At 40.9% G+C, this 15,522-nt stretch overlaps 1 protein-coding gene across 2 annotated transcripts in view; it reads left to right on the top strand.

Annotated features, from left to right (window-relative positions):
- Positions 1-15,522, top strand: part of tln1 (talin 1) — a 169,382-nt gene that overhangs the window by 114,495 nt on the left and 39,365 nt on the right. For both annotated transcript variants that reach the window (XM_049603972.1, XM_049603973.1), the window contains 11 exons: positions 64-196; positions 656-757; positions 940-1,110; positions 6,048-6,296; positions 8,893-9,012; positions 9,123-9,269; positions 9,751-9,917; positions 12,080-12,263; positions 13,941-14,066; positions 14,635-14,751; positions 14,983-15,168. In XM_049603972.1, coding sequence (XP_049459929.1) covers positions 64-196; positions 656-757; positions 940-1,110; positions 6,048-6,296; positions 8,893-9,012; positions 9,123-9,269; positions 9,751-9,917; positions 12,080-12,263; positions 13,941-14,066; positions 14,635-14,751; positions 14,983-15,168 — 1,702 coding nt within the window. The remainder of the gene's footprint in view (positions 1-63; positions 197-655; positions 758-939; positions 1,111-6,047; positions 6,297-8,892; positions 9,013-9,122; positions 9,270-9,750; positions 9,918-12,079; positions 12,264-13,940; positions 14,067-14,634; positions 14,752-14,982; positions 15,169-15,522) is intronic.

Raw genomic sequence — 15,522 nt, forward strand, 5'->3', positions numbered from 1 at the left:
ATTGTGCATATACAGACACTTTCCACTGTATACACTCTCCATGTCGTGTTTGTTTCTGTGCAGAGAAAAGGCTCCTGGTCAGAGAGAGTGTGATGACGCTATTGAGGTGCTGAACGGCTGCATCCGTGAGGTAGATCAGGCCTCTCTGGCTGCCATAAGTCAGCAGCTAACACCCCGAGAGGACATTTCCATGGAGGTAAACACACACACACACACACACTCACCATTCCATTTGTCGAGGAACACATTAGACACACTGAAAAGCTATGAAACTCTCTGCTAACTTCGTTGAGTGCTTTCCACCATTTCCGACAGTTTTCTTTAGCCATTGTAATTTCCCTGGGTTGTCAAGATTTTATAATATTTGTGGTTACCGAAGGTCAAGAATTAACTTTCATGCTCAAATATTATTTATTGTTTTTTTCAATGCAGCACCACCACCTACTACATCCTCAATGAAGGTAGTAATTATTGCAGGGTAGCTGTACTGTGTATTATACTGCGCTGGGTTGTGTATAGCTTTGTATGTAAAAATTTAACAAGTATATTCAGACACTCAAATGATGAAGAAAACTCAGGCGACGGTAAAGAATGAAGGTAAATGTGTGCGTGAGTAAAGATACATGACTGAATCTTATATATGTATGTGTTGCAGACTCTCCATGAGCAGATGGCTGCCTCAGTCCATGAGATCAGTAACCTCATTGATCCTGTAGCTGTGGCTGCTCGCTCTGAGGCCTCCCAGCTGGGACACAAGGTAGAACACAGGACAATACCTCTACACCTGATACAGTGGAACATGAACAATGACTAACTGGTGGTCTATCTATAGACTGACTAGGGCTGCAGTGATGTTTGTTAAGCCTGATATGTTCTTTCATTTCAGAATCTTGTGTTTTGGACTTGTCATTACATTTTAATTTGCACACATTTGAACAGGTCTCTCAGATGGCCAGCTATTTTGAGCCCCTGATCATGGCAGCCATTGGAACAGCATCTAAGATCCTCAGCAGCCAACAGCAGATGGCTGTCTTAGACCAGACCAAAACCCTGACCGAGTCAGCCCTGCAGATGCTCTACACTGCCAAGGAGGCTGGAGGAAACCCTAAGGTAGTGAAGCTGGCACTCATCATATAGGCTTATACAGGTGAAGCTGCTAGAGAAACCTGGCCAAATAACACAACCCTGTAAGACTTGGTTCTGGGGCGTCTAGCAAACACAGGACCAATATATGCACCACTATGGTGCAGTGTATAATGCGGTCTAATGATTATATAATGTAGTGTGTTTTTGCCATCCTTAATAGCACCTTCAGTTATCAGTAAGCTCCTCACAACAGTTTTTAGTAACAGGGTTGTGATTTTGAAAAAAATATCTGATTGTGATTTTTTTTGACCTACGTTTATTGCTGTTGAGATTTAAATTGGAATTGTTACATAGACATTATACTCCAGGTCTATGTTTAATGTCAGCACCAGTGTAAACTTGACAGCTATTTTAAATTTAGTCTTAGTCTTGAGATGAAAAAGCTTATTAATTTTAATCATGTTTTAGTCATTTTATCCTTAATAGTTTTAGCCCAGTTTTAGTTGACAAAAATTTAAAATGTTTTAGTTGCCGAAAATTCACGATATTTTACTAAACTTTTAGTCATTATGTTTTCTATATGTTTTTAAACTAATCCAGTTAGGCTAATTCATGAATCAGAAATTAGAATCAAGATAACAGATTGTATAAACATCTCATTTTAACAGTTTTGAAAAGTTGAGATAAATGTGTTTTTCCAAAGTATAATATTCATCTTACAAATCAGGTCATAGGACAAGGGTAGCTACCCTACTCTGCCACAAAGTACCTTTTGAACAACTTTCAGAAATAAAACATTAGGAAGGTAGATATTTACTAATAACAGCAAAGATAGAAGGCATCGAAATAACAATTGTTATTGTTTATGCCCCCCTCCCCAGGTAGCAACATTTATTTTTCTAGGAAAATTTTTGATCTGATGACAGAGGCTACAGGTATTGTTATATGTGGGGGATATTGGAATATATGCCTCAATCCCAAACTAGACTAAAAGGAATTCATTCAAACCCTATTACACAAGAGACCAAAGATTCTAATGTCAGAATTGGGTTTGATAGATCTCTGGAGAGATTTTTATCCAACAGGATGTGATTATACTCCTTGTTCCCACATACTGTCCATTCCAGAATTGATTATTTCTTTATTTTCAAAAGAGATCGCCACAGAATACATTATTGTGAAATAGATAATAATAAAATAGGTAGACCATGCACCCCTGTCGTTATTATTGCAAATCAGTAACAACTCCAAAATACCAAATACACTATTGAGGTTAGATTCAAGCATTCTAAATAATCAACAATTTAAAACACATACTGTATGAAAGAAGAAATAAAAGCATTTCTGGAAGAAAATGACAACGGGAAATTGTATGGGATACACTGAAAGCAGTTTTCAGAGGAAATATTATATCTTTTTGTGCAGATAAGAAGAAAGACAGACGATTAAGATTAACAGAACTAAACAGAGAACTGAGGGAGCTTGAAACAACACAGAAAAAAGGAGCCAAAACCCAACATTACTTTAAAACTGAAGGAAATCGGGAATATAATATATATTCTATACTCACAAGAAACTAAAAATGATTTAAACAAAGCAAAAATATTATGTATCAATTTCAAAATTTACAAAGTTACTGGCAAGAAAACTAAAACAGCAACAGGCAGATAGCACAATCTGTAAAATCAGAGACCCAGACTAAAATGCTTTTGTTTAGGCAAAATGAAATACAAACGACATTTCAAAATTTATTATAAACTGTTATATACACAGCCACATTTAGAAGATGAACAACAAATTGGACACTTTTTAGAATTCCTCAGTTTACCCACATCATTGGAAGACCAAAACACAGAATTGATAGCTGAAATAACTGAGAAAGAGTTGAATAGTGCAATGTCTAGGCTAAAAGCAAATAAGACACCGGGAACAGATGGGTTTCCTAGTGAGTGGTACAAGACCTTTTGATCTGAGCTAATTCCAAACCTTCTTCAGACATTTTATACAGCTTTAAAAGATGGGAAAATCCCACCATTATGGAGGGAGGCTATTATTTCTGTCATCCCCAAAAGATATATTAGACTGCGGATCATTTAGACCCAACTCAGTTCTTAATACTGACTACAAGTCATATACGTCAATTCTTGCCAGGAGAGTAGAGGAGGTCCTTCCCCAGCTCATCCACACTGACCAGACAGGATTTATTGCACAGAGACAAACCCATGATAACATTAGACGTTCACTGCACATATTGAGTTATATCCAGGAGCAGAAACTACAAACCTTGTTGGTCAGTCTGGAAGTGGAGAAGGCCTTTGACTCTGTGAGTTGGAGGTTTCTGTGTAACGTCTTTGAGAGATTTGGGTTCCACAAAGAATTCATTAAAGTAATTAATACACCATACAAAAGTTCAACTGCCCATTTAAAATAAATGGGTATTTATCAGACACAATTAAATTAGAAAGAGGCACAAGGCAAGGTTGCGGATTGTCACCCCTGCTTTTTGTGCTTTATATAGAGCCCCTTGCCCAATGGATCAGACAGACTGACAGTATTAAATGTATTACCGTCAATGGTGAACAACACAAGATGGCACTGCACACAGACAACGTTTTGATATATTTAAAGTAACCTTTTTATTCTTTCCCTGAGCTGTTCAGGATTTTGGACAACTTTGGTAAATACTCAGGATATAAAGTAAATGTTCAGAAAACCCAGGTTTTGGCACTGAACTACACTGTACCTACCTTCAAAGAAATGAATCTGTAAAACAAAACGTCCTCCCAAAATTCCTTTTCACGTTTCAAGCTCTTCCAGAAGAAATCTCTGCAAAACAGTTTTCTGAGTGGGATAAAATTATATTGAAGTTTATTTTGCAAGGGGAAAAAAAAACAGAGTTAGGTTTAGAACTCACAAAGGAAGAAGGAGGTATGGCTGTATGAAATCTGAAAGATTACTTTTCCTCAGTTCAAATGACAGGTTTAAGGGGTGATTTATGAGCACACACTTACTGATCATCATTTGACAACATCTTTCTTTTTATGCTCTTAAAAACTTTGGCACGGCAAATAACTAATCTGAGACAACTAGGATTTTTACCCAAGTTGTAAACTCTGACTTAACCATCTCACTGTTAGTAAGCAGAAAAATAACTTCATTAAAGCCTAAATTCTTTCTTAATCTGCAACATGTTAGTCTGGAGGTTTAAACTCATGTCCTCTCACAGAGTTGGTGATTAAAACTAAACTTTCATCTCTGTCAGAGAAAACTTATCTGGGTTCAGACTGTTGACTGACAGCACAGCTACACTCACAGATATTGGGCCTCCTACCTGCCTGTCAGACAGCATCAACCCATAAAATTTTCTCCAGTCTGGACTGAGTGACGTCCAGTGGCCGGTGGCTGCTTGTTCTACTGCTGTTCAGTGGCTAACAAGCGGAGCTAACTACTAATAGCCACCACTGCAACTTGCAGACTCCACAAATCCATTCAACACCTCCACCATCCAGAGTCAAACAGAGAAAGCTTATTATTTACTGCTGAATTACAGCTCACAACTTGCACCAACGGCTGATGCTGCTCCGGTGTGAGTGGTTTTGCTGGTAAGCGAAACATCCTGGTGCAGACTGTTTACTAGAGTTCACCAGCCTTTTGCTCATGCGGCATTTGAAGTTAATTGCAAGCATAGCTGTTCTCAGCTTTCAGTGTCTGATAGTCCACCACAAACATTTTCATCACATCTTGTCTTGTCAACGAAAATAAAATAGATTTTGTCTTAGTTTTTATTATCAAGATCTATTTTTAGCTTCTCATCATCTCGTTTTTCTTCATGGAAAAAAGGTCATTGACAAAATTTTCGTCGTAGTTTTCATTGGTGAAATTTACACCGGTCAACATTGCATCAATGTTGCACCAAAAATAATACAAGCAAACATTATACAAATGTGCAAACATATACATACATCCTTGTTCCTGTGTTAAAATAATCAAATATAAAGATGTAGCACTTCATTAGGATAGTCCACCTACAAATTGGTTGTAGCTCGACTAGGCTATTTAATTGAACTACTGTCCTTGTCTCAGTATACAAGCACTAAAGGGGAATCGATTTATTGACCAGAGTATGTCCAACTCTGCTACGATAGGTGGTGATATGCCCCCTTGCAGCTTGTTAGTTTTGGACCTTTTTCTAATTGGCCCTTTTACATCACAGCCCAAACAACTGCCACTCCATGTTTTTCTGCAGCCCATGTACTGTATATTCAAATATTTGTCTTTCCACTGACACAGCATGAACTGTGTCTTCTTGTCTGTCCAAAAATTCACAGCTCTGGATATAGCTTTTGCCATGTTGTAACCAGCTTCTTCTTTTGTTACACATTTGATGCTACTCGACTTCCAGGTCAAATCCCAGGGCGGATACTGTGGAGCATGCACAGAGCACCTAGGCCAGTTTGGGTTTGATTGACTGCATACATGCAGGAGTGATTCGACTCCCAATCACATTATCTGGGTGTGTTAGTCTGACTTTGAGAAGTTCAATTCAGTATGATTTCAGTCAGACTAACAGGTTTACCCGATTTTAAAGTCAGGTTTTAGTTGGACTAACACAATAAATCAATTTTCACTGATGTCATGTAAACCTACTGTCTGCTGCTTGTCTTCTGACAAATTCAAAGAGACAAGATCGTACCACCCCTGTCCTGGCCTCGCTTCACTGGTTACTCCTTGAAGTTTTGTTTTGTTTTGTTTTGTTTTTTTAAGCCTTTAATATTAGCCCAGTGTGTTATTTTTCGACCTCCAGTATGTTTTATGTGGCCATTTTACTGTTTTTATCTTATTCTATCGACATTTGTTCCATGTAATTTGCTGGATTTTATTGAATTGTGTTGCTGAGTTGTTTGAACATTCTGGCTGAATATTGTAGCATAGCCCATTCAAATATGTTTTCCTTTCTCCAGGCAGCACACATGCAGGAGGCCCTGGAGGAGTCAGTGCAGATGATGAAAGAAGCAGTGGATGACCTGGGTGCCACTCTGGCTGAGGCAGCCAGTGCAGCAGGTGCTGTGGGTGGCATGGTGGACTCCATCAATGATGCTATCAATAAGATGGAAGACTCACCTGCACTTGAACCTGAAGGCACCTTTGTGGACTACCAGACCACCATGGTTAAGACAGCCAAGGCCATCGCTGTCACTGTGCAGGAGATGGTAAGGCATTGTGATGATCATCCAACAGGCAGAAGTATGATAAAGTTGAATTTTTTATCAAGCTGTAGTTTAGGCTGTAGTTTGCATGATTTTAAAACAGCTAAAGGGTTGTTAGGCACGACTACTACATATACCTGTCTACATTTTATGATATAAACACAGCAACAATAAAAGCAATAATTTATTTATAACAATCACTCTTCCACCATGCAAAGTATTACTTTACATTTAGCAGATTGGTTGTCAAGCAACACACAGACGCAGTGGAAAGTGCCAGCTGCTTTACCAATCTGTAACGTGGAGCCAAAGAGGTTCATCTCCAAGGACATAGCTTCATTATGAGAGAGGAAACAAAGTCCTGATCATGTTGTAGTTACAGTATTACCACATATGTAAATGCCATCAACAACTACTGTGCTCAATTTCAAGCTGTTCATTGGTGGATCATTGATATACTGGTACTAGCTTTGTTTCTTGACTTTCCAGCTCCTAAAATTTCTGGCTTCTTAATTTCAGCATGTCTTTTTTTATCATCTCCCTCCTCTATCCTGTCTGTCTCTTTCAACCACTTATCCATGCTTAGCCTACCCAATAAATCTAAATTCTAGGGCTATCTGAATCAGAATTATGACAGCCAGATCAGATTTGGCTTTTTGATAGGAATATTCAACGTCTTTTTTTTTCCACATGTAAATTTTAAGTGTGGATTGAGTTCAGTGGAACATCAGTGTGATAGTGACATTTGTGTAATATATATATATATATATAGTACAGGCCAAAAGTTTGGACACACCTTCTCATTCAATGCGTTTTCTTTATTTTCATGACTATTTACATTGTAGATTCTCACTGAAGGCATCAAAACTATGAATGAACACATGTGGAGTTATGTACTTAACAAAAAAAGGTGAAATAACTGAAAACATGTTTTATATTCTAGTTTCTTCAAAATAGCCACCCTTTGCTCTGATTACTGCTTTGCACACTCTTGGCATTCTCTCCATGAGCTTCAAGAGGTAGTCACCCGAAATGGTTTTCCAACAGTCTTGAAGGAGTTCCCAGAGGTGTTTAGCACTTGTTGGCCCCTTTGCCTTCACTCTGCGGTCCAGCTCACCCCAAACCATCTCCATTGGGTTCAGGTCCGGTGACTGTGGAGGCCAGGTCATCTGCCGCAGCACTCCATCACTCTCCTTCTTGGTCAAATAGCCCTTACACAGCCTGGAGGTGTGTTTGGGGTCATTGTCCTGTTGAAAAATAAATGATCGTCCAACTAAACGCAAACCGGGATGGCATGTCGCTGCAGGATGCTGTGGTAGCCATGCTGGTTCAGTGTGCCTTCAATTTTGAATAAATCCCCAACAGTGTCACCAGCAAAATACCCCCACACCATCACACCTCCTCCTCCATGCTTCACAGTGGGAACCAGGCATGTGGAATCCATCCGTTCACCTTTTCTGCGTCTCACAAAGACACGGCGGTTGGAACCAAAGATCTCAAATTTGGACTCATCAGACCAAAGCACAGATTTCCACTGATCTAATGTCCATTCCTTGTGTTTCTTGGCCCAAACAAATCTCTTCTGCTTGTTGCCTCTCCTTAGCAGTGGTTTCCTAGCAGCTATTTGACCATGAAGGCCTGATTTGCGCAGTCTCCTCTTAACAGTTGTTCTAGAGATGGGTCTGCTGCTAGAACTCTGTGTGGCATTCATCTGGTCTCTGATCTGAGCTGCTGTTAACTTGCGATTTCTCAGGCTGGTGACTCGGATGAACTTATCCTCAGAAGCAGAGGTGACTCTTGGTCTTCCTTTCCTGGGTTGGTCCTCATGTGTGCCAGTTTCGTTGTAGCGCTTGATGGTTTTTGCGACTCCACTTGGGGACACATTTAAAGTTTTTGCAATTTTCCGGACTGACTGACCTTCATTTCTTAAAGTAATGATGGCCACTGGTTTTTCTTTAGTTAGCTGATTGGTTCTTGCCATAATATGAATTTTAACAGTTGTCCAATAGGGCTGTCGGCTGTGTATTAACCTGACTTCTGCACAACACAACTGATGGTCCCAACCCCACTGATAAAGCAAGAAATTCCACTAATTAGCCCTGATAAGGCACACCTGTGAAGTGGAAACCATTTCAGGTGACTACCTCTTGAAGCTCATGGAGAGAATGCCAAGAGTGTGCAAAGCAGTAATCAGAGCAAAGGGTGGCTATTTTGAAGAAACTAGAATATAAAACATGTTTTCAGTTATTTCACCTTTTTTTGTTAAGTACATAACTCCACATGTGTTCATTCATAGTTTTGATGCCTTCAGTGAGAATCTACAATGTAAATAGTCATGAAAATAAAGAAAACGCATTGAATGAGAAGGTGTGTCCAAACTTTTGGCCTGTACTGTACATATATAGATAGATAGATAGATAGATAGATAGATAGATAGATAGATAGATGTGTGTGTGTGTGTGTGTGTGTGTGTGTATGTATGTATAGATATACATATATTTATTTATTTATTTTAATTTTTTTTTTAAATAACCTACCTGGTAAAAACCAGATGGATGCGCCTATAACTCAACTAATGTGGTTTCTTATCTGTCTTCAGGTGACCAAGTCGAACACCAACCCTGATGACCTCGGAGGACTGGCCAACCAGCTGACCAATGAGTTTGGAAATCTTGCAAATGAAGCCAAATATGCAGCCATGACTGCAGAGAATGATGAAGTAAATAAACTAACTGTACCTCAGCATGCCATCTTCGGAGAGACACTTTCAGGCCATGCTAGCTCCATTTTCACGCTGTTATTCACATGTATCTCTTTGTTCGTTTCCAGATTGGTTCTCACATTAAGAAGCAGGTGGGAGAGCTGGGTTTTAGCTGCACAGGTCTGGTGACCAAAGCTGGAGCTCTGCAGTGCAGCCCCAATGACTCTTTCACCAAGAAAGAGCTGATTGAAAGCGCTCGCAAAGTCTCTGAGAAGGTCAGACCACAACCAATCCCTTCACTTCTTTTTTCAATCATTTTTTTGGCATTTTATGTGTTTATTACACATCAATAGTGAAGAGATGATAGGAAACATAAAAGCAAGAGATGCAACAAAGTTCTCCAGCAGAGGTTTGAGTGGGGGACCTGCTGGTCATTGTTGGTGTCTTAACAAACTAAGCCAAAAGTTCACCCCCACTCACTGCTAACACCTACTGCTTCCATATGACATTTTTTCATACTTATAATGAAGCAAACTTGGATATTTTTACACAGATATACACAGTCACTCATTGTAACTGTCAGATGTCATATTAGAAGTTTTATTTTTTATTTTCCTCATTCACAGGGTTTTGTTTTTGAGTTTTTTCTTATTAACAGTGGTTTATGGCTTTTTTTTAAAAACACACTACTACTACTACTAGATACACACAGACAGTCCAACTTTCACTCAGAACAGGTTGGTCTTCCTCTTGCAGGTCTCCCATGTGTTGGCGTCCCTGCAGGCAGGTAACCGTGGCACCCAGGCCTGCATCACAGCAGCCAGTGCTGTGTCTGGAATCATTGCGGACCTAGACACCACCATCATGTTTGCCACTGCTGGTACTCTGAACAGAGAGAACGCGGAGACCTTTGCTGACCACAGGTACTCATCACTACAGAGACCCTCTATAAAAGATCATCACAACAGGAGAAACTTAGTTATTCTGAAGGGAAACTCGATCATAGATAAAGTAAAGAAAATTGGGTCGTCAATCATTTAGGAAATATAAACCAAATAATAAATATATAGAGGTGAGGCCTGGCTGCAGTGGTCGCAGATTCGACTCCGGCTGGCAACCATTTTGGGGCGGCAGTAGCTCAGTCCATAGGGACTTGGTTTGGGAACCGGAGGGTCGCCTGTGGTTGTCCATCCGTCTTTATGTACGTCCCATCCTTGTTAACATATGTCTTGAATGCCTCAAGGAAATTTCTTCAAATTTGGCACAGATGTCCACTTGGACTTAACAATGAACTGATTAGATTTTTGTGGTCATAGGTCAAGGTCACTGTGGCCTTGTTTGTCTCATTCTTGTAAATACTTTTTCTTAAGAGGGCCTTGAGAGAATTTCTTCAAATTTGGCACAAAGGTTGACTTGGATTCGAGGATGAACTGATTAGATTTTGGTGGTCAAAGGTCAAGATTGTTGTAACCTTACATCTGTTTCATAGGCGTGAACACAATATCTCAAAAACAGCTTGAGGGAATTTCTTTAAATTTGGCAAAAACATCTACTTGGACTGAAAAATAAACTGATTAGAATTATGTGGTTGAAGGTCAAAGGTCAAGGTCAGTGTTACCTCAAAAAATGTGTTGTGGCCATAACTCTATGTGTACTATATATCTACTGTACTATATGTCTAATAGGGCAAAATGATGAAATGTTGACATTTTATATCCAAAAGGTCAAAGTCAACTTCACTGTGACATCATAATGTTCTACACTAAACATTTTTCTGGCCATTATTCAACATCATAACTCAGGAACAGAAGGGGAGACATTTGGTCAGATACATAATTGGTGACACCAATCTTCAGTGCCCACTTTGAAACTGTTCTCAATGTATAGATCTTTTGTGCTGTTGGGTGAACAATGGGTGTGAAGCATCTATGTTTTAACAGACATGGTTGTAAACTGAAAAACCCCGTTTCCACCAAGCAGTATGGTACAGTTCAGTTCAGTTCATTGGAACCGTTCCATACAGTCCCCATTTTTGAACTGCATATATTCTAATCCTCACTTGGAAAAGAAAAAAGCATTGTTCGTGGGCTCTGACAACATTAAACCCCTGAGCTTGCCTACGAAGAACTAAATGCACAAACCTGCTAGAGGTGCAGACTTCCATCTGTGTCACAGGTAATGAGGAAATACAGTAAGTCCTGGACGGAGCAGTGAGTGACAATAACCACACCCACATAAAAGAGTACTGTTTGTGGTGGAAATGCTAGGGTCTAGGTACCATGTCTGAAGGGTTAATTTTGGTTCCAAAGGTACCATACTTAAAGTGTTTAGTGGAAACAGGGCTTAAGGGAAACTTGACAGGTGCAAGTGGGCATAAAACACGGGACAGTAATTCTAGTTATGTCATGTATGAGTAAGCATACTGTTGACACCCCACAAATAGCCCTCTCTGTTGAATTTATGTTGTATTTACACTCATTTTGACGTTGCTAATTATGCAGTAATATAGACAGTGTTTCCCATTATCAACCAATGTTTTTGGTCATTTATTATTATTATTATTATTATTATTATTATTACACACACACACACACACACACACACCAGCCCCCGTCAGCCCCAAGTGTTGTCCCTGCATGCCTCAATGACGTAACATTAAACATTAACATTAGACAGCCACACATCAGCTTTACTAGATCTTGGTGCAAACATGCTGCATGCTTGTTGGCTCACTGACACCGATTAGATTTACTCCTTAGGGATTGAATTTTGGGACCAAATTACAAGGCTGTGGTTGATGGTACCAAATCAATTCCTTTGTGCCATTTAAATACTGAAGTCAGTACTCAGCCCTAGTGAGCACTGGAACCTGTAAATACTGCTCACTATCATCAAGACTGTGTCCTAAAGCTTAAACATATTTCACTTTTAAATGCTGATATATATGTATAAAGAAGATGTGGAAAATCAGAAATACTGTAATTATCTAACAGGACCAGTTTCATGTTCGTTATTAGATATTTGCACCATCTTTGTTTTGCATTATCAAAGCTCCACAGTGACTCTGTAACCTTCTTGTGTGCAGAGAATGCATCCTGAAGACAGCCAAGGCTCTGGTGGAGGACACAAAGCTGCTGGTGTCCGGTGCTGGAGCCAGTCAGGAGAAACTGGCCCAGGCTGCCCAGTCCTCAGTGTCCACCATCACCAAACTGGCTGATGTGGTCAAACTGGGAGCTGCCAGCCTGGGTTCTGAAGACCCAGAGACACAGGTAAGGACAGCAGACAGCATGTTGCATGTTTGTCAGTTGTTTGTGTCCTCACAATTCCCGTAAAATGAAGAAAAAGTGTTTGAACGGCAAAATGGAGATTTAAACCAACTTCTAATCTCAGCTCTAACACAACATACAATAAGGTCCTGCCAGTAGCTATCATGTTTTAACTCAAGCCATTCCTCTGGTACTGAATTTCAATGTTCATTACAAAATACCTTAACCTGAAGATACAGAGTGACATCAACAGGCACAAAAGATCACCCAATAAGCAGATGGCTGGCTCATGAATTCACGAATCAGATGTCAGGTATAATACTGGTTTGGTTATTGTGATGAAAAAATATAGAGGTATGTAATCCCTCCAGCATGTTCTGGGTCTGCCCTGGGGACCTCCTACCAGTGGGATGTGCCTGGGACACCTCCAGCGGGAGGCGCCCTGGAGGCATCCTAGTCAGATGCCCGAACCACCTCAACTGACCCCTTTCTGTGCGAAGGAGCTCTACTCCGAGCTCCCTCCAGATGTCCAAGCTCCTCACCCTATCTCTAAGGCTGAGCCCAGCCACCCCACGGAGGAAACTCATTTGCACTGCTTGTATCCGCAATCTCATTCTTTCCAGTAAATCGAAAGCTTTGCTTTCCAACTCAGCTCGCTCTTCACCACGATGTTCACTCGTGAACAAGACCTCAAGATACTTGAACTCCCTCGCTTGAGGCAGTAACTCAGACTCAGGCCCAACACAGACTTGGAGGTGCTGACTCTCATCCACTGCTTCACACTCGGCTGCAAAGCGCCCCAGTGCATGCTGGAGGTCACGGTGTGATGGAGCCAACAGAACCACATCATCTGCGAAAAGCAGAGATGCAATTCTGAGGTCCCCAAACCAGACCCCTTCCTCCCCCCGGCTGCGCCTCGAGATCCTGTCCATGAAGATCACAAACAGGATTGGTGACAAGGGATAACCTCGGCGGAGGCCAACACCCACCCAGAACGTGTTCGACTTTACACCAAGTATGCGGACACAGCTCTCACTTTGGTCATACAGGGACCGGATGGCTCCTAGAAGTTAGCCTGGCACCCCATACTCCCGTAGTACCCCCCACAAGACCCCCCGAGGGACGCGGTTATAAGCCTTCTCCAGGACCACAAAACATATGTAGACTGGATGGGCAAACTCCCACGACTCCTCCAGCAGTCTCGCAAGGGTAAAGAGCTGGTCCACTGTTCCACGGCCAGGACGGAATCCGCATTGCTCCTCCTGAGTCTGAGGTTCGACAGTCGGTTAGAACCTCCTTTCCCGCACCCTGGAGTGAAAATAACAAATGGATACATTCTTAAAGAAAATGAATAGTAAGCAAAAGAATGAGAAAAACAAAATATTTTAAAAGCAAAAATGGACTGCTTCTTTAAATTTAAATTTTATTTTTGGTGCATTTTATAAGCTTTCAAGGATAAATCAAACACCATTATTTCTGGTCTTCTAAGCTAAGGAGGGAGCTGGTGTTTGTTATGTATGGTGAATGGATTAGAGTGAGGCACAGACCACTAGCATTCAGTCCTCTGAGGCACATCTTCATAAACACACACCATCCCTGAGCTTTGTGTGTCTAGGTGCAGTCACTTCCTATGTGATGGCATCAAATTCAACTGTAAAGTACAACTTCTGCACTCTACAGGTGGTCCTGATCAATGCAGTGAAGGATGTGGCCAAAGCTCTGGGCAACCTCATCAGCACCACCAAGGCAGCTGCAGGCAAACCACATGACGACCCCAGCATGCTGCAGCTCAAGAATTCTGCTAAGGTGAGATCCAAAACCCAACGTCACTTGAGACTCACTATGTGAAGGTGAAGCGGCACAGAGTGCTCTGCTCCTCTACAGGAACACTCATACTAGGGTATGAATGAAAACAGCTGGTCAGTCACTCTGTGAAGTGAGCATGGTTGGATTGTTGGTTTTGGAAAGTCATAAAACTTGTCAGAAGCACTGGGAGGGTTTCAGATGCTCTCTGACCATTAGAGAAGCAGTCTGATTGGAGCATAACGCACAGTCTACGAGGCTCTCTGAGTTCAAATTTTACATCAATGGAACTACACACATTTTTGATTATATCCCATATTATATGTTGCATACTATTGAACCACACAGCATGTGAACATATTAATATGAAAACAAACATTTCAGTCTCTGAGTACCATCCCACTATTATGTCATCTGATGAAGTGTGAACAGAGGTTTGAATGCAGCTCTCACTGGTAATGCTGTGTATATTAAAAATAATCTTTGTGACATTTATTAATGTAAGATGCATCAGTGAGCATTTAGCCATCATTCTAATCTATCACCATATGATGTAACCTGGCTGCTGTAGGTGATGGTGACCAATGTGACATCCCTCCTGAAGACGGTGAAGGCAGTGGAGGATGAAGCCACAAAGGGGACCAGAGCTTTGGAGGCCACAATTGAACACATCAAACAGGAGCTGGCTGTGAGTAATTACTCTCTTTAAATAGACTGTTGTCAATATTGTGGTCAACATCTGAAATAGAAGTCTCTCTACTATCCCAGCCAGAAGAAGATGTTGTAGCCTCTTACCAACTGAAAGCAGACCCCTTCCAGCAAAAAAGATTCCTTTTGAGCACTGATCCTACAGCACAGAATTCACTTGATCACATGCCAGATGAAAGAATTGGTATTGTGCTCTGGTTTTACCACACAGGTATTCAGCAGTTCTGACCCACCGCCAAAGACCACCACACCAGAGGAGTTCATTCGCATGACTAAAGGAATCACCATGGCAACAGCAAAGGCAGTGGCTGCTGGGAATTCTTGCCGTCAGGAAGACATCATTGCCACTGCCAACCTTAGCAGAAGGGCCATCGCTGACATGCTGCACTCCTGCAAGGTATACAGGAGATTCATGTCAGGAAGTCATGACCCGCTGTGTCAACACAGTGCTTGTCCACACAGCTGCCTAGTGTTGAGAGAAACAGTTGACAGCAGTCACGCCTAAACAAAGGATGAGTTCAATTTGACTGGGATCTGTCACATCCTGAGATCTTTTTTATAATAAACACTTTACTTAAGCAAGAGAACAAAAACTGACAGGGATCGTTTTACTTAACAGAGGATCTCTCAAAAATAATTCCCTATACACATGTGCTACGTTAAAAGGGAAAAGGGAAAAATTTAAGGACAACAAAAGACCACCATACTGGCAACTTCTTCAGGGTTAAGCACAGCAGTCCATTAGTTACAC

This window comes from Epinephelus fuscoguttatus, linkage group LG18 (assembly GCF_011397635.1).
Source record: "Epinephelus fuscoguttatus linkage group LG18, E.fuscoguttatus.final_Chr_v1".
NCBI classification, from domain to species: domain Eukaryota; kingdom Metazoa; phylum Chordata; class Actinopteri; order Perciformes; family Serranidae; genus Epinephelus; species Epinephelus fuscoguttatus.